At 45.0% G+C, this 25,637-nt stretch overlaps 1 protein-coding gene across 1 annotated transcript in view; it reads right to left on the bottom strand.

Annotated features, from left to right (window-relative positions):
- The window catches only part of RARB (retinoic acid receptor beta), a 185,907-nt gene that overhangs the window by 89,822 nt on the left and 70,448 nt on the right, over window positions 1-25,637 (bottom strand). The window contains exon 3 of the mRNA XM_082840503.1: window positions 18,357-18,498. Coding sequence (XP_082696629.1) covers window positions 18,357-18,498 — 142 coding nt within the window. The remainder of the gene's footprint in view (window positions 1-18,356; window positions 18,499-25,637) is intronic.

Genomic DNA, 25,637 nt, shown 5'->3' with positions numbered 1-25,637 from the left:
CAGTGGTTTTTGATATATCCACAAAGTTGTAATACTACCAACCCTAAAAAGAAACCCATTAGCACCCACTTCCCATTGCCCCATTGCTCCAGCCTCTAGCCACTCCTCATATACCTTCTGTCTTTACGTTTCAATTTTTAATTTAAAAAATGTTTAAAAATTCAAGTATAGTTGATTTACAGTGTTATGTTATAATAGTTTCAGATGTACAGCAAGTGATCAGTTATACAGATATCTATTCTTTCCTCCTGTCTCTATGGATTTCCTATTCTGGACTTTTTACCTAGGTGAATTCATACATTATGTAGCCTTTGTGTCTGGCTTCTTTCACTTAGCATAGTATTTCCAAGGGCCATCCATGTTGTACCATGCGCCAGTACTTCACTGCATTTTATGCCTGATTAACATTCCATTGTATGGAGAGACCACATTTTTTTTGTCTCTTCATCAAGTGGCAGACATTTGGGTTGTTTTCGCTTTGGGGCTGCTATGAATAATGCTGCAATGAACATTTCTGTCAAGTCTTTGCGGGGCACATGTTTTCATTTTACCCAAGTACATATCTGGAATAGAAATGATGGGTGACACGGTAACCCTACGTTTAACTTTTTGGGAACTGCCAAACTATTTTCCAAAGTGCCTGCGTCACGTTACAGTCCCGCCAGCCGTGTGTAAAGGTTCAAATTTCTGCATGTCTTTGCCGGCACTTGTTACTGTTTATCGTTTTGATGTGGGTGTGAAGCGGTTAACTCACTGACTTTGATTTGCATTTCCCAGACGACTAATAAACATACTGAGTGTCATTCTGTGTGCTGATTGGCCATTTGTGCATCTTCTTTGGTGAAACGTCTATGCAAATCCATTGTCCTCTTTTTAATTACGTTGCCTTTTTACTGTTGAGTTGTAATCTTTTTTTTTAACAATACTTTTGTAAACTCCCTCGCATTCTTTGAAGACGGCATTGAGAGAGAAGTATATCTCTATAAAAACGGTTGGGGCGACATAAAACTTCCATTAGTTTTGATATGTGATATTCCATATCCTAAATCAAATTTTTAATACGCCAACATACTAGACCACAAAGTCTATCTCTTTATGTTTAAATTTCAGAAGCTGAATTAATTCTTCATATTCTGCCAACTGGTATTAGGACAGGATTTGCCATTTTTACTATTTTCTCTTCTGTCATTAATATATATTAAACATTCAAAAAAATAATAAAAAGGACAAGGAAATTAAGATGGGCTTTCTGTAAATCCAGAACTTCTTCTTTAAATGTGAACAGCCTCACAGAAAAACTACTCTGGTGGCCGCAAAAAAAACTGTAGGTTGTCTATTCTACCAGCCACACCTTCTTGTTAACTCCTGCAAACCAATGTCAATCTGACCACCTACGCATTTAAAGTCCCATCTGCCTCTAGTGGATGAATCAAAATGAAAAGACATCTTTTGATTTTTTTTTTTATGGAAAAAAAAATCCGGTACATGGAAAAAAGGGATAGCAACTAATTATTAAACTAGAATCAACACTGGTTCATAAATCACATTTGGATTACATTACATTCCTGAGAGGAATTTACTGGACACTACTGATAATGTAACATTAAAAAAATAACAATTCTTCTTAAGCTGTTTATTATCTGATGGCTGAAATAGTTTTCCAAAACACAACAAGCTGTAAATGGATCCATGGGCTATTAATTTGCAGCGCATGGCACCAAAGGGAAAAGCTGGTTAGCTGGGTTGATGAGATTAGAGGTGTTACATAACCACCCTCAGAGGACTGAGAGTAAATCAGGGATAACATCCCACCTCTGGTGCTCCAGAAGTGTTCAGAGCTGCAAGTGAAAAAGGTCCCAAATCGGAGGAAAAGGCAAAGGCAGAGAGGCCTAAACAACTCCTGAAGAAACGTTAGTGTCTTATAGGGCGGAGGATTCTTCTTCTCCTTCTCGTTTTTTATTTCATCTTGGAGTTGATTTATAATGTTGTGTTAGTTTCAGGTGTACAGATAAGTGATTCAGTTATACATATACATATATCCATTCTTTTTCAGATTCTTTCCCCATATAGGTTAATACAGAATATCGAGCAGAGTTCCCTGTGCTATACAGTAGGTCCTTGTTGGTTATCTATTTTATATTTATTACTGTGTATATGTTAATCCCAAATTCCTCATTTAGCCCTCCCCCTACCACGTTTCCCCTTTGGTAACCATAAGTTTGTTTTTGAAATCTGTGAGTCTGTTTCTGTTTTGTAAATAAGTTCATTTACGTCATTTTTACAAAATTAGATTCCATGTGAGTGATATCATATGGTATTTGTCTTTCTCTGACTTACTTCACTCAGTATGATAGTCTCTAGGCTCATCCATGTTGCTGTAAATGGCATGATTTCATTCTTTTTATGGCTGGGTAATATTCCATTGTGTATGTGTATTGATACCACATCTTCTTTATCCCCTCCTCTGTCGATGGGCACGTAGATTGCTTCTAAGAAGAGGCCGTTGCACTTCTCATCTGCGATAATGTCTCTATGCACAGGAAGGATTGGCCATCCAGGGCCCTCTCCAACCCTACTTCCGCATTTCAGCCTGTTTTTCTCTGTGATGGAGGTAAAACAATACACGTACAGCTACGTACACACCCAATCAATGTTTAGGACATCGAGCGTCCACGAGAGTCCTGGGGTGGCCACCACTGTCCTCTCTAGCACCTGGCTTAATTTCGTTCATTTAAGATCTTTATCCAGATGGAACTATCCAGAATATTCTCTTTTATTCTGAGTCCTTTTATTCAACATGGTGTCTGTGAGATTCACCCATGCTGTCTCACTTACGAGTCATTAGTTCCTTTTTTTATTGCTATGCGTCTTCCATTATTTGAACAGGTCCCAATTTGTTTACACATTCTACTGCTGATGCACACAGGGGCTGCTTCCAGCTTGGGGCTCTCATGCATGAAGCCGCTGTGAACATTCGTATGCGTATTTTGGGAGGCCACGCACTCCCTTCTCCTGAGGCTCTTCCCAGGAGTGGGATCCCTGGGTCACACCGGTATGTTTACCATTAGCAGATACTGACAAACCGTTTTCCAAACTTTGGCTTGACTTTGACTTCCACCAGCCCCGTATGAGAGTTCAGCTGCTTCACATCTCGCCAATACTCGGTACTGTTAATCCTTTTTATTTATTTATTTTTATTATTACTATTGGAGTATAGTGGATTTACAATGTTGTGTTCATTTCAGGTGTACAGCAAAGTGACTCAGTTACACATATACATATATCCACTCTTTTTTTTAGATTCTTCCCATATAGGTCATTATGGAGTATTGAGTAGAGTTCCCTGTGCTATACAGTAAGTCCTTATTAGTTATCTATTTTATATATATATGTCAGTCCCAATCTCCCAATTTATCCCTCCCCCACTCTTACCCCCCGGTAGCCATAAGTTTATTTTCTACATCTGTCACTCTGCTTCTGTTATGTAAATAAGTTCATGTGTACCATTTTTCACGTTCCACATATATCCGATATATGCTATTTGTCTTTCTCTGTCCAGCTTACTTCACTCAGTATGACAATCTCTAGGTCCATTCATGTTGCTGCAAATGGCATTATTTCATTCTTTTGAATGGCTGATTCCATCGTATATATGTACCACATCTTCTTTATCCATCCATCTGTCGATGGATATTTAAGTTGCTTCCATGTCTTGGCTATGCTGCAGTGAACGGTGCTGCAAGTGCTGCAATGAACGGTGGAGTGCAAGCCTTCCTGGTGGAGTAAAGCACCGCTCTTCAATTTGATGGACATAAAATTCTATTATTCGGGAACACAGAGCCACAAAAAAGGCACTATTTGCAAAAACACACTGGGGTTTGCGTTCTGTAGCCCCGGATCCTGTCATCAACCTGGGGACGTGGGTAAGGCCATCTCCAAGTGCTGCCTCAGGCCCAGGAGACAGGAGGAGGTCCTGATGCCCCCTTCCTGGGGGCAGGAGTACACTCGGAGCTGCGTATTTTCACATCTCTGAAAGCTCAAAGTCCAAGGGTGCCACAGCCAAGTTTCCATTCAAAGTTGCTCCGGCGCTTTGTCCCCCCACTTCCAGGACACAAAGTGGGAATCCTTCAAGCACTACAGTTTGCACTTGATTCTCTGCCTGTCCTCATTAAATCCCGGAGTTGACAGCGTTTACTAGAAGCAACTTTTTAAAAAAGATTTATTTAGTTATTTATTTTTGGCTGTGTTGCGTCTTCATTGTCACGGGCGGGCTTTCTCTAGTTGCGGTGAGCGGGGGCTACTCTTCGTTGCACCACGTGGGCTTCTCACTGCGGTGGCTTCTCTTGCTGCGGAGCACAGTTTCTAGGTGTGCGGGCTTCAGTAGTTGTGGCTCACGGGCTCAGTAGTTGTGGCCCGCAGGCTCAGTAGTTATGGCTCACGGGTTCTAGATCACAGGCTCAGTAGTTGTGGCGCACAGGCTTAGTTGCTCCGCGGCATGTGGGATCTTCCCGGGCCAGGGCTTGAACCCATGTCCCCTGCATTGGCAGGCGGACTCTTAATCACTGTGCCACCAGGGAAGTCCTAGAAGCAACTTTTATCTTTTCCTTTGGAAGCACTGTATCATGACTGCCTCCTGAGTGTGTCTATTTTGAAACACCAGTGAAATTCCTCTGTTCTATTTTAAGATTTAAACTATGCTGCTGAATCAAAATACTGTTTATAAGTCTGACCCCACTATGTTGTTGAACACCTCCAAAAGAAACAAGCCAAGAAAAAGGCGGGACTTGCATCCTCCAACATCAGAACAGGACATTTCTGTCCTAAAATCCTTTTGAAAATAAAACAATCAGAATTTTTTTTTTAATCACGGAGGTACATTATATTGGTGAAGTGAAGTGTTAGAACAGTCAAGTGTGAATCTGGGGCAAAGACATCCCTTCTCTGAGGAAACAGAGCGCTCTCTCCTCCGTGCCGGCACTAAAAAGACACCTGTCTCTATCAATCCAGTCAATCAGATCGCAGCAACTCTTTGTTTTCCAGTATTAAAGGGAGAAGTAACCTAATTGTGATAGTTAGTACTCTGCGATGGCAGACTGGTTGAAGTGCTCAATCCCACTCCAGGAAGAGCAAATTCCAGACTGAACTGTGTGCGTGGATTTATGGAGCAATTTAGATGGCCACCCTCCAGAGAATTGCTGTCACGGGGAGAGGACACTTAAAGGGCCACGCTCATCACCCAGAACGCAGGGGCTGCAGGCGAATCTCGGGTTGCTATTTTCACAGAGACATTTGTTTCCAAACAAAGGGCTCTCTGCTGGCTATTTTAGAAGGACTTGCATACTTACTCAGCTCTCTGTGCTGGGGATTGTCTTTGGGCACTGAGGTTTCACCATCAATATCTATTTAAAGCAGAATGAAAAATAGCTCCAGATGAAAACATAGGGTATTTCCAGCCTAGAATGTGAGACGCTTCCTTTTCTTACAGGGCTGAGATCTGGTTTCTCCCTCTCTTTCTCTCTCTCTCTGAAATTGCCACCTGTCTTACAATCTTTGCTGTGTCTTAGTTTAATTAGCGCTATTTTCCTTTTAGCGGTACATAAAATTATAGTGCACCTTAACAAATTATAGATTGGATGAAATATGGTGTCTAGGTGTGTACAGTTTTGAGAGAAAGCAACTCTTCTCTGTTAGGACCTATTTACAAGCTCTATCTGGTTGCATCCACCGCGGAACATACGATATCAAGACTTCGCGTCATGAAAGGGCCAGTAGGCTAGTATTTATGGGGTGCGAATTAGGGGAGGGGGCAGAAGAAAAAGGGAAACCAGGCTCAATATATCTGTATATTGATTCAAATCTCTGGCTCTTGGGAAGATCCAAGTTCCTGATTCAGAATCTCCACTTCTCAAGTACCCTTTGCTTCTAATCCATTCCAGAACTAGCTATTAAATACAAGGCATTAAGTTGAGGACCCAAGTAAGACTCTGTGCCTGTCCTCAGGATGCTCCCAGCCCGTGTAGGGAACACCTGTTGTTCTCTCTTTCCTTCCCTCTCTCTCTCTCTCTCTCTCTCACACACAAACACACACACACACACATACCTACCTCCTGAACTCAAAACAAGTTTGACATTGAAAGTCACCCAACAGAGGTGCCGCCAGCATGTCACACTGTGGGGAGGTGAGAATGCCCCCCACCTGCCCCTGCTCTTGGAGGAGCGTACGGGCACACTTAGGAGGGAGGTGGGCTAGCACAGAGCAGGAGGAAGGCGGGGACAGTACCGCCCGAGGCAGCTCACGTGGGGGTCTTTGGGGAGCAGGACAAGAGGCCAGCACGGGGCGGGCGGGCAGGCTGAGTGGCTGTGTGTACGGAGTCGCCCACGCCGATTCACAGGGAGCTGATTCTGCAGGTGGCGAAGGGCCGTGGCTGCTGGCACAGGATCACCGGGCTCAGTGCCAGCGCTCTGCTTTAAGGGGGCTGGCTCTGAGCGGCAAGGACAGATGTCGCATTGAAGGGTGCCCCTTGCTCTGAGTAAATGAACCGCTGGGCTGGGAGGTGTGTCAGCTGTCCTGTACAGACACTGAGGGCCGTACTGATGATCACACGGGCTGCTCTCCGGGGGCCGGGTCATTACCGTAGCAGGGTGCGAGTACCAAGGGCCAACACTTAGCTGAGGAATGTCTTTAGTCCTGGCCACAGATTAATCCGTTTGTCCTCACAGTAGCCATCTGAGGGAGGTACTACGATTGTCTCTGTGTTACAGACCGGGAAGCGCAGGCACAGAGATGTGAGATAACCTGCCCGAGATGGCACAGAGCTAAGCAAGGGCTGGGCTGAGGCTTGAACCGCAGCTGCCCTTCGGGTCAGTTCTCCCGCCACGATGCTGCTCTTCAGAGGCAGGGACGCGAGTAAACCGCCCTGGCGGCCTCCCTGGCGTCTCCCCCTGCCGCTCCAGGTGTCTGGATGCTTGAAATCCCGCCGCCGCGGATCCACCCATTACCGACCCCCTCCTTGCACCAGGACAGGACGAACCCAAGGATGCAAGCAAAGCAGGGCCCATACCCTCCACTCGGGGGTGGGGGTGGGGGCAGCTCGGGGTGGGGAGAGGGCTGGACAGAGGCAGGTCAGGGGGATCCAGACCAACTAGCAAGGCCCAGGGCCCTGGAGGGGCCAAAGCTGCCCGGATGCTGTTCTGTTCCTGTCGAGGTGCAAGAACACTTGACCAGCTGACACAGAAAGCCACCGTTTCTCCAACTTCAGTCCACACCCACCTTCACGGTTTTTCACATGCTCACAGGCCAGTACCCTCTGATGATTTCTGCCTAAATTACTTTTTTGGTTAGATAAATTTTAGAGAACTTGATTTTACCACTACACGGGGGAAACTAGTAGCACTGGCCATAAATAGGAGGGAAGAGTAAGACACAGACAGCATTTTCAGGTCAACTGCCTCTGTTTGTAAATAAAGTTTCACTAAATAAAGTTTTACTGGAACAAAGCCATGCTCCTTCATAAAACTTCCACGCTGCAGTCGAGGCAACTAATACCCAGTGGTCTGCAGAGCCTAAAATGTGTCCTATCTGGACACTTAAGAAAGTTTGCACACCTCTGAAATAAATACAACTTCTCACTAGGGACAGTTGCCTCTGTCCTCTCTATTAAAAACAGTGGGGAGCAAAGGTTCATGAGGTGTTCATTAAGGGGGTACCAGCAACAAACTCGGATTTTCTCCCTGGCAATAAAAAGACTGAATGAATATTGACTGAAAAGGGAATATAACTTTACCACCGTATGATTTGATATTATTCAGCACTCCCTAAATTATGTTACACATCACTGTGGGCAGAGTTTACACTAGGGGAAATACTGTATTAAACTAGTACATACATCAAATCAAATCATATATGTAAACGATAGAATATGTGCCTTGGGAACAGAGATGGGTGAAGATACAGAAAACTTTGTAACGTTAAATGTACATAAGAACTCTACTGTTAGAGAAGCGAAGTGAAGCTTGAGAAGATCCAGGGGCTGGAACTGGGCCCGTGGGCTGAAGCCAGCGCCGTGACTTAGGCAGGGATCAGCCTCTCTGAATCTCAGGAAAACGGAGGATCAGAATACTATTCCTGCCCCACCCAGCACACGGGATGACCCTAAATCTTGGGAGACCCTGCTGTGGGTAAAGCGCTTTGTGCTCGTATCACCCACATGGCTGACGGCAAAGGCAGTGCCGCGGTAGAGGCCGAAAGGTGATGAGATTTGGTTGGAAGAAAGGAGATGATGGATCCAGGGGAAAGGCAGGCCACAAAGTCCCAAACAGAGGATTTGGAGAGGGACTTCCCCGGCGGTCCAGTGGTTAAGACTTCGCCATCCAATGCAGGGGGTGCGGGTTTGATCCCTGATCGGGGAGCTAAGAACCCTCACGCCTCGCGGCGGCCAAAATCCCCAAACCTAAAACAGAAGCAATATTGTAACAAATTCAATGAAGACTTTAAAAATGGTCCACATCAAAAAAATCTTAAAAAAAATAATGCAGAGAGATGGAAGGTGCCACGTGGGCAAAACAAGGAGGATGCTGGGAGGGAGGGGGCTTTGCGTCGGGGGAAATTTGGCTTGGGTTCGGCACCTCCCGAGAGACCGCAAGGCCTCACCTTGAGCTGACGATGCAGGAAAGCATCCTTTCCAACACCCTAGTTCAGCTTTCCCCATGGAGTAGGGTTCCATGACGCCAAGATCCTGTCCCGTTCTCTGATTACATGTCCCAGCATCTCCGGGCAGATGAGCCACCTGCCTCGAAGTTTACAGTAGCCAAGGAAGGGGGATATTTATTTTGGAAACTATGTCTGCAAGCTTTCTTCTGAATGCTGTGACATAATATTCGGGGCCATACATCTAAACCGCAGCATCATAAACAATTCAACACGAACAGAGCCTCCGCCCTTCACTTGCCTCCTGAAGGAGGACCAAGGCGGTAGTTATTAAAATAACAACCAGCTGTGACAGCGACAGCAGAGAACAGAGCCTGTGTCAGCAGCAGAGGAAGAACCCAAGAGAACAGGTGTCCTTTATGTAGAACAAACCATGTGCCAGGAAGGGTCCGAGGCACGAGACCCGCCGGCAAGGCTGCCCACGCTGGGGCTCAGCTCGGGCCCTGCAGCAAAAGCACGCGTCCTGCCCAAGACGAGACAGCTCGAGAGCAGGGCCGGATTCGAACCCAGCTCAGGCTCCCTTCAAAGCCCTTTGTTCCTTCCTCTGCTCTGTCCTGCTGCGTAATGGAAACGTCTCCTTTTTCTAAGGTGAGAACGTGCCCAGCGTGCCCCTTCCAGGCTGTGGGGAGATGATGTGTTCGTAAAGCTGCAGGAATCTGAATACTTCTTTTGCAGCCTGAGTGCTAAGGGGCTGCAAGCCCCGCGGCGGTGCGGACATCACCGCCTGCAGGTGCCCAAAGGCAGTCTGTTGTTGGTGGGTTGTTTTTTTTTTAATCTCTTGGACACATGTGGGAAAACATGAACATGTGGTCAGTGGAATGGGGCAGCAGATTTTTATTTTCCAGCTTCCATGACGTTTTTAAGTAAAAAAATATAAAGTTTCTAGTCTTTCATTTAATTCGGGGCTGAGGGGGAGGGGCTTTTGGGGATTTGTGTGTGGCGGGGAGAAGGCAGGGTTAACGCTGCATCTCTGCTGAACAGAACAAAATGATCACAGTGAGCTTCAGAAACACAGTAATGGGCTACGACATGGGAACAAATGAAGAAATAAACTGAAATTAGAAAGACATTACGTGACCTGATGATGATGTTTATGTAATTTTCCAAGTACACAAGGCAACCGACAATATGAATCTCCTCGTTATTAAGCCAGTAAAATCCAGCCATAGAACCAACGAGCACATCGATATAATTTGTGCACCAAGAAAAGTGATTTTAACTGAGGTTAAGTGCCTTTAATCCAAAAGGTTTGTTTTAATGTAAGTTTAACACTAAAGGGGAAATGAGAGAAACAGAGAACAACAAAAGCCTCTCGTGGAAGTATCTAAGTGTCCGCACAAAGCACATTTATGGCATCCAACCCACCCATGGGGACAGTCACATCCAAAGTATAGATCGGAATTTAGAGACTTTATAAAAAGCCGTTTTTAAGCTCAATATGCCCCAAATGAGAAGTTGTCTATGAGTGCTTAGGGACTCTTAAATTCAGAGATTATTCAATTGCTCTATTCTACAAAAACACTTATGAAACTGTCATAGTAAAAAAAATGCTGTGAAATAAACACCGAACAGCATTCTCACACAAAATCAAAAGACGTGTTTTGCCTACCACTCAAAGGCATGGATTACATAAATATAAGCTCAAAGAGAATGTAAAGAGGGTCCTTTGTAAATTAAAAGCCAGCGATTTTGAAAAAGGAAAGAAGATATAGAAGGGGGTGACAGCCTCAGTACCTTCCCTAACATCTTTTGTTACAGACACTGGTGGAGGGCGCCCAACCTGAAGGCCAGAGGCTCAGGGAACCCGGCATATGTTAAAGGCACCAGGGACCACAATTCCCCCTTCATCACAGCTCACGAGCCTTCGTTCGGGCTAGTTCTCATATCCCACTCTCCTCCCCCAAGTCCAGCCTGTTCCTGCACCTCTGCCTTTTGTCTGTGAGCAACTTCACTGACAATGAGACAGGCTGGGACCTGGGACCTGGGACCCTTTGCTGCAGGGCTTGCACCTGGACAAACTCTGCTCCAGCAACAAAATACAAAGAAACTATAAGGGACTAAAAATAGCTGTGTGCGTGCACAGCTGGGAAAAAATTATGTACAAGATACAAAAAGACCCAAAACCCAGCTGCCACTTCTGAAGAGCCTGGAGCGAAAGCAGGGCACTGCGCATGTCCCGTGCACTCAGCACCACCAAAGGGGAGGGCAGACCACCTAAGCCACACCTCCGGCCCCACCCCTACCCTCACCCCATATAAGGAACCAGCTCGCCCCCCACTCAGGGGGCAAGTGAGCGAGGGAAGCTGTTACTTGTTCTCGCTCCCCTCTGCTGCAGCAGGGGCCCCAATAAAGCCTTGCCTGGATTTCTTGTCTGGCCTCTAGTAAATTTCTACTGATTGAGGAGGCCAAGAACCTTGGTCGTTATCACCAAGGTTTGGCAAAAGGGAGCCGCGATCCCACGGCCACCCCTTGTCCATCTCAGCCTCTCCACCTTCACTGGGCCTTTCGTGCACAGTCACACAGGATGCCTGCTCAGCTGAACAGTCTGCCCAGCAAACACACTAGAAGATCCGACGTCTTCCAGGACAGGCAACTGGCAAGAGGCAGCTGACTGACGAAACACTGTTGTCTAAACAGGATGAAAAGCATCAGTTCTTACATCACACCCAGGCTGTCAGTCAACAGGAATGCTCCTCGCATCCAGGTAGAAAACACAGCCCCAGAGAAGGTGCATAACTTGTTCTGGGCCCGGAGCAGAGAAGTGAGTGAGTGACAGCTGAATAGCTTATACCCAGAAAGGCTCTGTGACTGACAACTTTTCACGATGTAAAGCTAGGGAGATGCTGGGTTTGGTCACCTCTTAATACAGCCACATCGCTAAGTATTAGAGAAATACAAATCAAAACTACAATGAGGTATCTCACCTCCCACCGGTCAGAATGGCCACCATCAAAAAGTCTACAAACAGTAAATGCTGGAGAGGGTGTGGAGAAAAGGGAACCCTCGTAAACTGTTGGTGCGAATGTAAATTGGTGCAGCCACTATGGAGAACAGTACGGATGTTCCTTAAAAAACTGAAAATAGAGCTACCATATGATCCAGCAATCCCCCTGCTGGGCATATACTCAGACAAAACTATAATTCAAAAATACATGCACCCCAATGTTCACTGCAGCACTGTTTACAATAGCCAAGACGTGGAAGCAACCTAAATGTCCATCCACAGAGGAAGGGATAAAGAAGATGTGGTACATATATACACTGAAATATTACTCAGCCATAAAAAAGAATGAAATAATGCCATTTGCAGTGACATGGAAGGATCTAGAGATTATCACACTGAGTGAAGTCAGTCAGACAGAGAAAGACAAATACCATCCATCCCTTATATGTGGAATCTAAACAACGGTACAAATGAACTTATTTACATAACAGAAATAGAGTGACAGATGTAGAAAATAAACTTATGGTTACGGGGGGGCGGGGTAAGCGTTGGGGGAGGGATAAATTGCGAGACTGGGACTGACATATACACACTACTATATATAAAATAGATAACTAATAAGGATCTGCTGTAGAGCACAGGGAACCAACACTCCGCTCTGTAATGGCCCATATGGGAAAAGAGTCTTAAGAAGAGTGGACATGTGTATATGTATAACTGAGTCACTTTGCGGTACACCTGAAACTCACACAACATGGTAAATCAATCATTCTCCAATAAAGAATAAATAAATAAGTAAAGAAACCACTTGGCCACTCTGACTTCGCTGAGGAAAGCATCGTGGTAGCTTCTCGGCCTACAAGGTGAGGAAGACAGGACACTTGCCGTTCAGGAGTTTATAATCAAGCCAGGGAGCCTCGCGCTATAAGCTTGTGGTTCCTGGACGTATGTCCAGAGCCCCGCGGGAGCGCAGGGGGAAGAGTGCATAACTCTGCCGGGAGTGTGGGGTGGGGTCCGGGGGCGGCTTCCAAGAGCAAATGGCATCTCAGCAAACCCCTGCAGTTCCTCGGACAAACGAGTGGAAACCCAACCCCAGGGAACAGCCTTTGCCGGAGCGTGCAGGTGTGAGGCTCACGGGTCCTCAGGCTCCAGGGCAGCTGGAAGCTGGGTGACAGTCCGTCGGAGGAAAGCAGGGGACGGTGGGCGGGGGCGAGCTGGGGGTGAGGTCACCACTGGGGGAGCCCCTGCAAGCCTCGGGCCAAACCCAGCCCTACACCTGCTTTTGAAAATAAGATGTACCGGCACACAGGCAGACCCCCTTTGTCCACGTATTTCCTACTGCCGCGTTTGTGCTACCACGGCAGAGCTAAGGAACCGAGACAGACGTCATACGGCCCACGAAGCCGAAACATTTTCTATTGGACCCTTTTTTAAAAGTCTGAGGATCGCTGGCTGAAAGACTTGAACGATCGCTGGGATTTCCGTAACTGACTCAAATGCGTGTGGTCAGCTCCTGTGGTCTCCAAGCAGCGTGGTCTCAACTGGCTCCCTCCCCATCACGGACATAAGCTTGTCTGCATAGCTCATTGACAATCCCAAATTTTGTGTCTTCATTTACTGTTGAACCTTTTTTCCTTGTTCCTACTTCAGGGCTTTGCTACACACTTTCCTTGCCTGACACGGTTACAAGCCTCCCGCCCGCCAGCAGAAGCTCATCACTCAACTTGGGAGTCGTGTTACTTCCTTTGCTTCCTCCCCAAGTTCTTCATAAATTTTTGTACTGCTTTTAGAATGCAGCTGAAAATCGATTTTTTTCCCCTTACTGTTACCGCTTTCAAATCCCATGGTCTGACAAAGAGCTACTCCTCCACAAAAAAGGTTCCCCTACTGTACAAAGCCCTTGGAAAATATAAGGCATACCCACCAGCATTTACAGAACACAAAAATGAAGAAATAATCATGCTTTGCTGACGGGACACACAATAAAGGATTTCTTTTACCAGTACATCCCCTTATACTTTTAAAACCAAATGTGATCTATGAAAATTAAATTTGCACATGATTTTCCAGGGCGTACATCTCTAATACGTAGCAAGGAGTGTAATTATTGTTTTATTAACCACTGGCAATAAGACCCAGAGTTTTCAAGGCTGCTTTTTACGGCATGCAGTATATGTTGCTCCCTGGGCCCAGATCCCAGGGCTGCACCTTACCAACCGTGTTACCTTGAGTAAGTTAACCTCTCTGTGCCTCAGCTTCCACATCTTGCTGGAGAGGAGGGAGAGAGGAATTATAACTAACCTACCTTACAGGGTTGCTATGAGGATCAAATGGTATGAAGTATTACAAGAGGTTAATGCAGTGCCTGGCCCATAGAAAACACCGCGTCTATGTTAGCGGCTACCATGGGATGATTCTCAGGTTTCTTTCTTTCTTTTCCCCCGCAGCATAAAGAATAAGAACGTACTGGGAACAGCGCTGTGAGACGGTATTTCGTGGGGAACATGAAGTTGCTTCTGCCTCCTGACTTTCTGGTTTCCCACCGAGAAACACTTCTTCCACACCCTTGGCTCTTGTGGTTTGGGTGGGTCCGGAGCTGGGCACACGATCCCAAACTAGCCAATCACCATATTCAGCCCCCAACACCCCAAAGTCCTGCATTCACAGAGGGGATCTGAGGCTCTCTCTTCCTGCCGGGTAGGCTATTGGTTGGCCATCTTTATTAGCCATTTGGAAAATCTTCCCAGAAACAAAACCAACACAGCCAAAAAAAAAACAACAAACCAGCTCTGAGAAATGAAGAGGAACGATGAGAATGCCCCCAAAACAAACGTGAGCCTTTGGGTCCAGTCGTGTCATCCAGTGACATGTGTTGATTTTTTAGCTTATGTCAGGTTGGAGCTGGGTTCTCTGTCCCTTGCGTCCAAAGGGTTCTGATACATACTCGTGAAGTGACATGACCTCTGGCCCCAATGGAATGCAAACCTTGCTAATCTTGGTGCTGCAAAGGAAGCATGGCGAGCAGAGGTGGCAGATGTGAACTGTAAGCTTGGTTCTGTCTTTAGCCAGTTGCGGATTTGCTGGGAAGAGCGTTTCATCTTCTGGGTCCTGGTGTACTCGTATGTCAAAGGAGAGAGGTGAGTGAAAATCAGTCTCTAAGATCCGTTTTCAGCTGCACCGTCCTGAGTCTCTGTTACTCCTGGGTTTGTTTCAGTGGTGGGTACCGTGGTATAATTGATGAGTGATTCTCATATGCTCCACCGTCCTATGAGTCTCTGTTACTCCTGGGTTTGTTTCAGTGGTGGGTACTGTGGTATAATTGATTAGTGATTCTCATATCTTCCTGCTTCCTTCTGTTTCAACTTTTAAAATGTTCTATTAGACTCTCGGTCACTGTACTCCAAGTGGATATTTCTTCCCCTTCAATTTCCTTCTGAAGAAAATATATTTATTTTTGTTTATTTGGGCATAATGATCCCATTTTCTTCCCATTTCTATATTTTTAAATCTAATTAAGGTGACAAGTTCCTTGAGGGTTGAAACTAGAGTTCTCCTGTGGGTGTAAACATTATTTTTTTTAATTGGCAACCAACCTTCCAGTTTTTACAGAGAAGCAGGATATGGGTTTTAAGTAATGTAAGCAGGAAATGGGTCTCCAGCCCACGCAAAATAAATGCAAAAGTACTGATTTACCCCGAGCCCACATCTGGCTTACTCATTTATAATTTTAGCCTGCACTGAAATTCTCCCACAGAACTGCAGTGTAACATCCACATCTACAGAACGTCAGACCAAAAATGGGGAGTCGGGGGGATAATCCTGTGAGTCTCGCTTATACATATAAACAATTTGCCTACTTCAGGGCAATATCATGCTTTTCTCATTAGTGCTAGGGTTTGGGGACTGAGCTAAGTAAAGATTAGCTTCAAAGCTTCACATTCATGGATTTTTTAAAAAAGGTTTTTAAAATAACATTTATTTCTTAAAAGTTAACATGTGCCTAATAGGAAACCAAAAAACACAAGAAGCAAAAAACAAAGTCATCCGTAATCCCGAGCAGTTTACCATCTGATGTGTCCTTCTAGGTCTCGTTTCTGTATTTACACAACTAAGCATCCATGTTTATGTAATTAAGACCATACAGTTAGGTATCATGCTTTTTCACACGCCATGAATATTTACCGTTTCAAAGTCCCAAAGCTATGAGTACTTTGATAACCAAGAATGTACTACACCAACTCAATCTGGAAGGAAAGAGTCATTCAATAGCTCTGAAGTTTGGAGGGGATCAAAGGACCTGGCTGAGATGCGGGCAACAGAACCACCTGGAGGAGGTGACCCTCCCAGAAGGGACGGCATACCCAGCATGCATCCCTGTCTGGTGACTCCAGGCTTGCTCATCGGGACCTTAATTATGAATAAGACCCCAGCCTCAACCGCCTTCATGAGTCCTTGGCAGAGAGGAGCAAACCATCGGAGGCAGAGGTTCCAGGGGTGGTGGGTTCGGCAACTCAGGGATGCCAGTCAGGGCCCGAGTTCTGTCTGTCTTTCCATTCTTCCATCCACAGAGCCTGCTCTGTCCTATAGCTGACCTCCCTTGGGGCTGGAGAACACTTGCGTCTCCTTGTTCACATGCATCAGAAGGCAGGACACTTCTGCCCCAATATTCTAAGCATGAGTCTTTTGTTTTAGTCATTTTGTTTTGATACAATTTCAAATTTGCTCAAAAGTTGCAAGAATAGTTCGAGGAACTCCTTCACTGTGTATCCCTTCACTCAGATTCACAAGTCTTAATATCCTGCCACATTTTCTTCCTCTCTTTCATTCTCTCTCTCTCTCCACACACACACACACACACACACACACACACACACACACACACACACACACACAGCCCTTTTGGACCATGGAGAGTTAGTGGCACATATCAAGAATAAGAACATTCTCTTACGTAACGATAGCACAGTGATCAAAGTCAGGACATGCAAAGTTGATTCAATGTGATATTCTAATTGACAACCTATATTCCAATTTCAATAACTGTCCCAATAATGCCCTTTATAGGTAGCTTTCCTCCACTGCAGGGTCACCAGGATCATGCCTTGCACTTAGCTGTTATGTCTCAGTCTGTCTGTCTTTCATAATCTTGGCAATTTTGAATTTTAGTTTAGTTTTGGTTTTTTAATTGGGTTATTTCCTTCCTTATCATTGAATTTTCAGAGGTTTTCCATACGCTACATATAAGTCCTTAGCAGATACGTGATTTGTGAATATTTTCTCCTCGTCTGTGGCTTGGCTTGTCGGTAATTTCACAGTGTCATTTGAACAGACATTTTCTGATTTTGATGAAGTCCGATTTACCATTTTTTTCCTTTTATGGGTCACGAGCATGAGTCTTGAACTCATGCTCACTGGACCAGCCTAGGTTACACGTTCGCCGTGAACCAATGACTGTGGCTGGGACAGGTTATACTGATTGGCTTGAGTCAAACGAATGGATCCAACCCTGCTGTCTTCCCTGAGGAGTAGAAACCCAAGACGTAGAAAAGCCTATGTAAACCCTGGGCAGAGTTAGGAAAGGCGAGGGGCAGGAAAGACACTGGGCAGGCCGCCAAGAAACATCCCAAGTCAGAGCTCCCAGCAGAGAGCTCCCGTCGGCCAGCTGCGCGCTCTCAGGGAAGCCCTGCCCGGCTCCAGGGGCCTCGCTCCCATGGCCACACGTCCCAGTTCCAAAATCCAAGAGCGTCTAACCAACATAAAGCCTTCAAACCCCGCTGTCGGACTGTGGCTTTTCGTCTCCCTCTCGTAGGGGTCAGTGGGCGTGGCTTAGCATCTCCAGGGCCCCTCAGAGCGCCCCGCCCAGTGCCCCACTCAGATGCTCAAGTGTCAGGACGCAGTGGGGGCAGGTGGGCAGCGATTCCACTGAGCGCCCAACCAGGCACACATCCCTGCGTCTTCCTTACACCTGCCTGAGCCCGGCCACGCGCCTGGCACGTTCTTGATCCCTTCGTGATTTTTTGGTGCTGTATGTACTCTGCCTGTATATGTCCTCTGCATGTATAATTCAAAGCCCCACAAGCAGATGATTATGGACCACTCATTTTTAATCTATTCAAATATTCTCTTCTGAATTAATCAAGTGAATAACTGTTTGGAGGAGTGGGGCTGAATCGAGTTTGGAAAATTGCCAACATGCCAAGTTTCTAAATGTTTCTTCGACAGCAAAAGTTTTACACTCCCTCCCCTCTGAAAAAAGGGTCCATTATTACCACGGTTGATGGACCCTCTGAAAAAGGGTACATTATTACCACATGCCTCTCTCCTCGTTTTATTCTCACCAACACAGGCAAAGCTCTTTATTCCTACTGTCGAGATGGGGAAACAGAGTCTCCATGTGGCTCTAGGACCAGTTACCAGTGGCTCAGAGACACAGAGCTGGTTAGTAACCGCTCTGGAATACAAGCCTGCTGTCCACGACACCCAGCGCCTGCCCTTTCACCAACTGCCACTCAAATTGTATCTGAAAATCCCCACGGTTGTTCTATTTCCATGTCATCTCTGTTGACACCTACCCCTGGCAAACTATCACTCGTGTCACGTCTGAATTCCACACGCTGACGTCCTCCACGACTTGATTTTGGAGGCTGAGCAATCATATTTATAGATAAGGCAAAGAGAAAAGAATTTTTTGGAGACTCCACTTACATTCTTTGGACATTCCCACTTCAAAGCACTTCTGGAGTCGACAGTACTGGCATCGATTCCTGGTGACTTTATTAATAACACAGTTCTTATCTCGGTGACAAGTGTAAATCATGTTCTTCTGAATACTTCTGCGGAAAAACCCCTGCAAGCAACCAAGAAGATGAGAAAATTAAGCAAAACTACTGAGCTTCATGAGAAATCAAAGCCAACCTTATCAATGCATTGCCTGCTCGTTCTGAGTAATGAAGTGATGGCAGCAGAAAAGTTAACTTATTTAAGCCTTAAAATCCTTGTGAAATATGAATAGTCAGTTCTCTCCCTTTGCTGCAAACCAGAAAGCCCCTTTTAATCAAAACTGGACTTGCCCGTTATTATCTTGCTAAAAGAAAATGAATACCAAGCGAATTCACTTGGAAAACATAATGCAGAGTTGGGTTCACTCCGAACAGGCTTAACTTCCTAAGTGGCTCCCTTGCTGGCCAGAACAATATCAGGTGAGTCCATTGTCAAGAAAGCCAATAGAAGAAGCATTCCATCTGCAGAAGAAATTATATGCTTCGCGAAAGAATTAGGTCTTTCCAAAGGAGTCTTCTCCAAATGCTTTTACATATTTAGCTCTCGTGATAATATTTAAAACACGATTTAATTTGCAAAGTGTTTAGAAAAATATTATCCAAGATTGGAAACAAGGCAGAAAAATGATTGTCTGCTCATCTAATGGCATGTGGGAGCTGTGATGTCCAATATGATAGCTACGAATCACGTGTGGCTATTTAAATAATGAAAATTAAATAAAATTAGTATGATAATCTCCAGGTCCATCCATGTTGCTGCAAATGGCATTATTTCATTCTTTTTAATGGCTAATATTGCACTGTATGTATGTACCATATCGTCTTTATCCATTCACCTGTGGATGGACATTTAGGTTGCTTCCATGTCTTGGCTACTGTAAACAGTGCTGCAATGAACACTGGGGTGCACGTATCCTTTCAAACCATGTTTTTCCCAGATATACGCCCAGGAGTGGGATTGCTGGGTCATAAGGCAGCTCTATTTCTAGGTGTTTTTTTTTTAAGGCACCTCCGTAGTGGCTGCACCAATTTACATTCCCACCAACAGTGCAGGAGGGTTCCCTTTTCTCCACACCCTCTGCAGCATTTACTATTGGTAGACTTTTTGATGATGGCCATTCTGACCTATGTGAGGTGATACCTCATTGTAGTTTGATTTGCATTTCTCTAATAACTAGTGATGTTGAGCATCTTTTCATGTGCCTCTCTGGTCATCTGTATGTCTTATTTGGAGAAATGTCTATGTAGGTCTTCTGCCCACTTTTTCTTTCTTTTTTTTTTTAACATCTTTATTGGAGTATAATTGCTTTACAATGGTGCCCACTTTTTGATTGGGTTGTTTGTGGTTGTTTGTTTCTTGTGTGTTTTTTTGATATTGACCTTCATGGGCTGCTTGTAAATTCTGGAGATTAATCCCTTCAAGTGCTCAACAGCTACACATGTGCAGGGGCTACCGCACTGGGCAGCACATGTACAGAATATTTCCATCATTGCAGGAAGTTCCCTCGGGCAATGCATACGCCGCACTGACTGACAAACTTAGACGAGTCATCTAACGGTCTCGGGAAATGTAACTTCCTTTGACTTACTGTTTATTATTGACTGGACCTTGACTCTGTAAAGATTGTAGAAGACTGGTAACTTATAAATCATATGTGCCTAGTATAGGTGCGAAGATTCCTGCCTGGTTGAAATACAACCAAAGATTATTGTTTTATTGCCTTGTAGGACATTAAGCAGTTGGGTCTAACTTTGCCACCTTATTCCAGCATTCTTTTTTCCAATCACCCTATCTGTCTGTCTGCCTACCTCCCTCCCTACCTAGTTTTTTCATATCCTTCTTTGAACCAGCTTTGTCATCTGACTGTTTCCCTCGTTAATGAGTGAAATAAGTCTTCAACATGTGCTTACTGCATATTTGAATAAGTATTGTTTTTTAACTTTTGGAAAGTTATATTTTGACCAAAGAAGCAATTTATCCTGATCTTTTTGGAAACACTGATGAAACAAATCACACTTCAGGCTCCATGAGCACAGGGTCTCCCCCCAGTTTCTCCTCTCTGCGTACCCATCTCCCCACACAGCTTTGCAGAGAACGGAAAATTAAGTGGTGCTTGTTAAGACAGAGATGATTGAAGAGTGAGTGATGGGTAAACCTGCTGTCTTTTCTCATTGCCCAACAAAAACCTCTACGCTGCTAGGAGTATTACAAGCAAGGAGTTTTACCTCATCAACTGTGACGTGACTTTTACCTCCGTTAGTAATAATTCTCTTGAATGTGGGAAGCACACCATCCACTGTGTTGAACAGCAAACAAGACTTGCCATCTGAGTTCAACTTTCCCTGTAGTACATTAGCACCCCAGGAGCCAGAACTAAAGACCTTCAAAGCTAAAGCACGTTAGCAAAGGAAGCTCACGTAACACACATTGCTTAGGATATTTACGTGGGCACCCTAGGATTTTAACATCTAAAAAAACATATTTTTACTGGCATGGTTCGACTGTAAACGCCTGGAAATCTTGTTTAAGGTTGCAACTCCTCTTACATCCCAGACACACACATTTTCCAAGAAAATGTAGTTTATTTTTGTACCTCTGGAGCTACAAATATGCTCAAATCTAAAATAACAGGTTATAAATACTTTGAAGCTCTAAGAGAATCTGTGCACTATGGTCACCTCAAACATATTTTTTCCTGCAAAGAATACCTACAGGACACTCTTGGCTGCCAGACGTACAACCTCAATTGACAGAAACTTCACTGCTCTCCCGTCAAGTAACACTAACACATGAAAGATCCGGTCTTTTTGCAGGTGTGAAGCAAGTGAGGTATGGACCAAGGTGACCTCCTCCACTTATTACAAACTGAATAATCAGTTCAACAAATTCTTAGTGAGTGAGCACAAAGGAGCGCAAACCAATCTCCTGACACCCGGATGAAAGAAGAAGAGAGAATTAAGAACTTTATATGTCACTAATTATGCAGTCAGCGTGGTTCAGGAACAATGACAGCAGAAACTAAATAGGACTTCTTGGTTTTCCAAATCAGAGTTTGGGCTGGATTTCATGAGGAGGTCTAAATTTCAGTAAATCATTTCCACTAGGCTAGAATACTTGCTGACTAAAATGTATGCTGTGAGGTGTTTTTATTCATGGGCTGGGTAAACAGAAATGCCCTCTGAGGCCAAAGAGAGGTTTGCATTGTCCAAACCCCCCTCCTCCACAGTAGATACTGTGAACCGTTCTGTAAACCTCGTTTCTACTGCTTGGAGGGCCTTTTGTGTGCGTGCGTGCGTGTGGCACCATAGCCCGTGTCACCAAAATTTTATCTACTTAATGTTTTATTTAGGTTGATTCTTTTTTTTTTTTTTTAAGATTTGTTTTGATGTGGACCATTTTTTAAAAGTCTTTATTGAATCTGTTACAACACTGCTTCAGTTTTATGTTTTGGTTTTTTGGCCCCAAGGCATGTGGGATCCTAGCTCCCCGACCAGGGATCGAACTCGCACCCCCTACAATGGAAGGGGAAGTCCCAACCACTGGACCGCCAGGGAAGTCCCTCTTCCTTTATTTAATTTATTTATTTATTTATTTATTTATTTATTTATTTATTTATTTATTTATTTATTTATTTATTTTTTGCGGTACGCGGGCCTCTCACTGCTGTGGCCTCTCCCGTTGTGGAGCACAGGCTCCGGTCGCGCAGGCCCAGCGGCCATGGCTCACGGGCCCAGCCGCTCCGCGGCACGTGAGATCCTCCCGGACCGGGGCATGAACCCGTGTCCCCTGCATCGGCAGGTGGACTCTCAACCACTGCGCCACCAGGGAAGCCCCCTCTTTCTTTATTTTTAACATTATTTAAAATGGAAACCTTAAACCTCTGGCTCAATTTGAATACCAGCACCAACTGTCAATATGAGAAGGCATTCATAAAATAAATCAAATGAAGTCAAACAAAACAATAATCAGATGCGATTTCACTCTCGCCGGATTCTGCTTCTGCTAAACCTCACTCCTGGCTGAAAGGGAATGGAGCAAGACTTAGCTACAGATCAGCACTTACTTGAGGCTTCTCTTGAGGAATTCAGAGAAAATAAACATGTTTCTCACTATGTGATTCAATGAGGTTTAACGCCATGAATCTGTCCCACCTAGAATTGGGAGCCTCATAATTTGGGAATCAAAACTGTATCCCAAAGTTGTTACATGTAAAATGAGCTTTAGTCGTACTGAGTTCAAACAGAAACAGACTCAACAGACTTTGAAAATAAACTTCTGGTTACCAAAGGGGAAAGAGGGGAGGGAGGGATAAACTGGAAGTTTGGGATTGACATATACACACTACTATATATAAAATAGATAACCAACAAGGACCTACTGTATAGCACAGGGAACTCTCCTCAATATTCCATAATAACCTACATGGGAACAGAATCTGAAAAAGAATGGATATATGTATATGTATAACTGAATCACTGTGTTGTACACCTGAAACTAACTCCGATATAAAATAAAAATTAAGTAAAAAAAAGTTTTAAGTGGAAAAAAATAAAAAGTTTTCCATCAAAGCAAAGTACCAAGTTCAAGTGTGATAGTTCTTGCAGCCAGGAGATGGGTAGGTACGGATGAAGGATTTGGTCCTCTTTGGAGAAGCAGCCCCACGGGAGAGAGGGGGCAGGAGGGTGCAGTGGGAGAGTCCCCGCAGGGAAGGAGGGGGGCAGGCTTGGAGAGTCACAGCCTCAGGGCTAGGCGCACTCACGCACTATCTCCTGAGGGAGGGGCTGGAGGCTCACTTCCAAGACCCTTCCCAGCTGTACCTTTCCGGGACTCCAAGTGTGTCCTCGCGCCAGGGAGTGACAAGTTGGGATGGCTTGAGAGTGAGGATGAGGGGGCTTCTGTGGGCAAAGAAGATGGCCAAGGAGGAGGTTTGAAGATGAAGGAAGGAGAGACCGTCCCCCTGTAGGGGTGACAACTGCGATTTCTTCAGACTCACAGACACAGAGATCAGGCTGGTGGTTGCCAAGGGGGAGGGGGTTGGGGGAGGGATGGAGTGGGAGGCTGGGGATTAGCAGATGGAAGCTACCATGTATGGATTGGATAAAAAACAAGGTCCTCCTACTGTATAGCACCGGGAGCTGTATTCAATATCCTGGGATAAACCATCAAGGAAAGGAATATGAAAAGGAATGTATACATGTGTATAACTGAGTCACTTTGCTGTACAGCAGAAATTAACACACAACATTGTAAATCAACTCTACTTCAATAAAAAAATTTAAAAAAAAACAAAAACAACTGAGATTTGTTTGGACTAGCCTGGGGCTTAAAAGACACCAACAAGAGGGCTTTCAGACGGTGTCACCTTTATCTTGGAGCGGAGCCCTCACCACACCTCTGTGGGGACCTGGGGCAGGTGTCTGTGACCAGATGGAGGCTGGAGTGTCAATCCTGGCTCATGGTTGCTGGTCATCAGGAAGTCTGAGGGCCTGGTTTTCTGACACCAAGTCTAGGGTTGCTGGTGCCACGAGCTTCCTCTTTCACTTTCCAGAAACATCCTTTTTCCCAGTGAACACAGAAAACTTCTATCAGGTCTTGAAGATGTTACGTCACCTCACCCAGGAAACCTTCTCTGACTGATCCAAGCACACATGAATGCTCCCTCTTCTAGATAACCTTGGGCTTTTGCTTCTCCTTCTATATCACACCTATCTGAGTATGATATTTAAAATATTAATCAATAGTACCATCTACTTCGGAGGTTACATGGCCATCGTGGGGGAAGTCCAGTCTGTGGCCAGCAGTCACAGCCTCAGGAGTCCCATGGGCTTCAGAGATTTCCACCAGTGGGTGTCCCAGAAGCACCACCCAGTGTGACATCTTTCTTGCTGGGATTCCAGCCTCCCTGACAGGGGACAAGGAGGGGCATGGGGGCCGGCTCCACAGAACTAGGGTGGACAAGATGGGGACTCCACGGTGACTTCATGTGTCTTCCCTGGACTCACCACAGTGGACTTGGGTGGAAGAAGACAAAGACTGAAGGCAAAAACTGGTAGGAACACAGTTCAATATTTCAACACCTAGTACAAATGGACTGGTACAAATCAACTGCATATCCCCAGCACCGGGACAGAACCTGACACATGGCAGATATCCAACAAACAGCTGTTGACTGAACGAATGAACAACGGACATCCTCAGCTATAAACAGAGCCAGAGTGATAGTCCTTAATTCCACAGAATATTCCGCAATGATAATGTATTCCTTGAGGATGATATTATCTGTACTTAGGGAGGGAAGCATCCAGATTTCCCTGAGGTTAGTAGAAGACCCACTGATTTGAGTTGTAATCAGGACTTCTGCTGGTTAGCCATGATCTGTGTTGGTTAATCTGTTAAGTAACTTTTGTTGGTTAACTGCTAACTTGGTGAAACCTGCCTTCTGCTGTCTAATAGTGGCTTCTGCGGCTTAAGCGTGACTTCTATTGTTTGAGATCGCCAAAGCAAGTGACACAATGAACGCTCTAACTACCTAGATCAAGAAGCTAGACCTGCATCACAAACTGGGTCAAGTGTTTTCTAACCGCAGGTTTTTCAACCTTTCTTACCTCATAGGCTCTTCTACTCTTGCTATCAAAGAACTGGGGTCCAACCAAAAAGAAAAAAAAATAGTCACTTGGTGGAGAAGGCCACATAGGCCTTAGAGCCATTTGCGAGCCATTTGCTTCGCATCATAGCGATACCCATGGAATGCCCACTCCTGCTCAGATTTCTTCTGTCTCCCCTTGGGGATATGAGGTGCCATTGCTCTAACTAACGTACTATCTGCGGGACAGAAACAATCCTAAATCAGAAGGGACGGTATGTCTCTTGTAAACCGAAATATCCTCCTGCACCTAACTACTTACAATTCGTACTTCCCTTGATGGACTCGTCAGATGTCCCAAATCTAAACAGGACATGGAGAAAAGTGACTCATCTCACTCCTTCTTCATATTTTGATATGACATTAAGTTGGGCCTCCTTCTCTCCTCTCATACTCTCAAATCATTGCTCCGATTCTCATCATTTTTTCTCCCATTCATGGGCCCTGTTTCACCTTCTAGTTTTCAGATATCATCACATATAATATCTTTCACCCTCTCCCGAAGGGGGTGATTTTTTGGTTGGTTCAGATAGTGGGCTAGTGGTTAAGACTTAGGCTTTAAA

This window comes from Leucopleurus acutus (assembly GCF_964270905.1).
Source record: "Leucopleurus acutus genome assembly, chromosome: 5".
Lineage (NCBI taxonomy): Eukaryota > Metazoa > Chordata > Mammalia > Artiodactyla > Delphinidae > Leucopleurus > Leucopleurus acutus.
The sequence above is the reverse complement of the archived record's forward strand: the minus strand, read 5'-3'. Positions and strand labels throughout refer to the sequence as shown.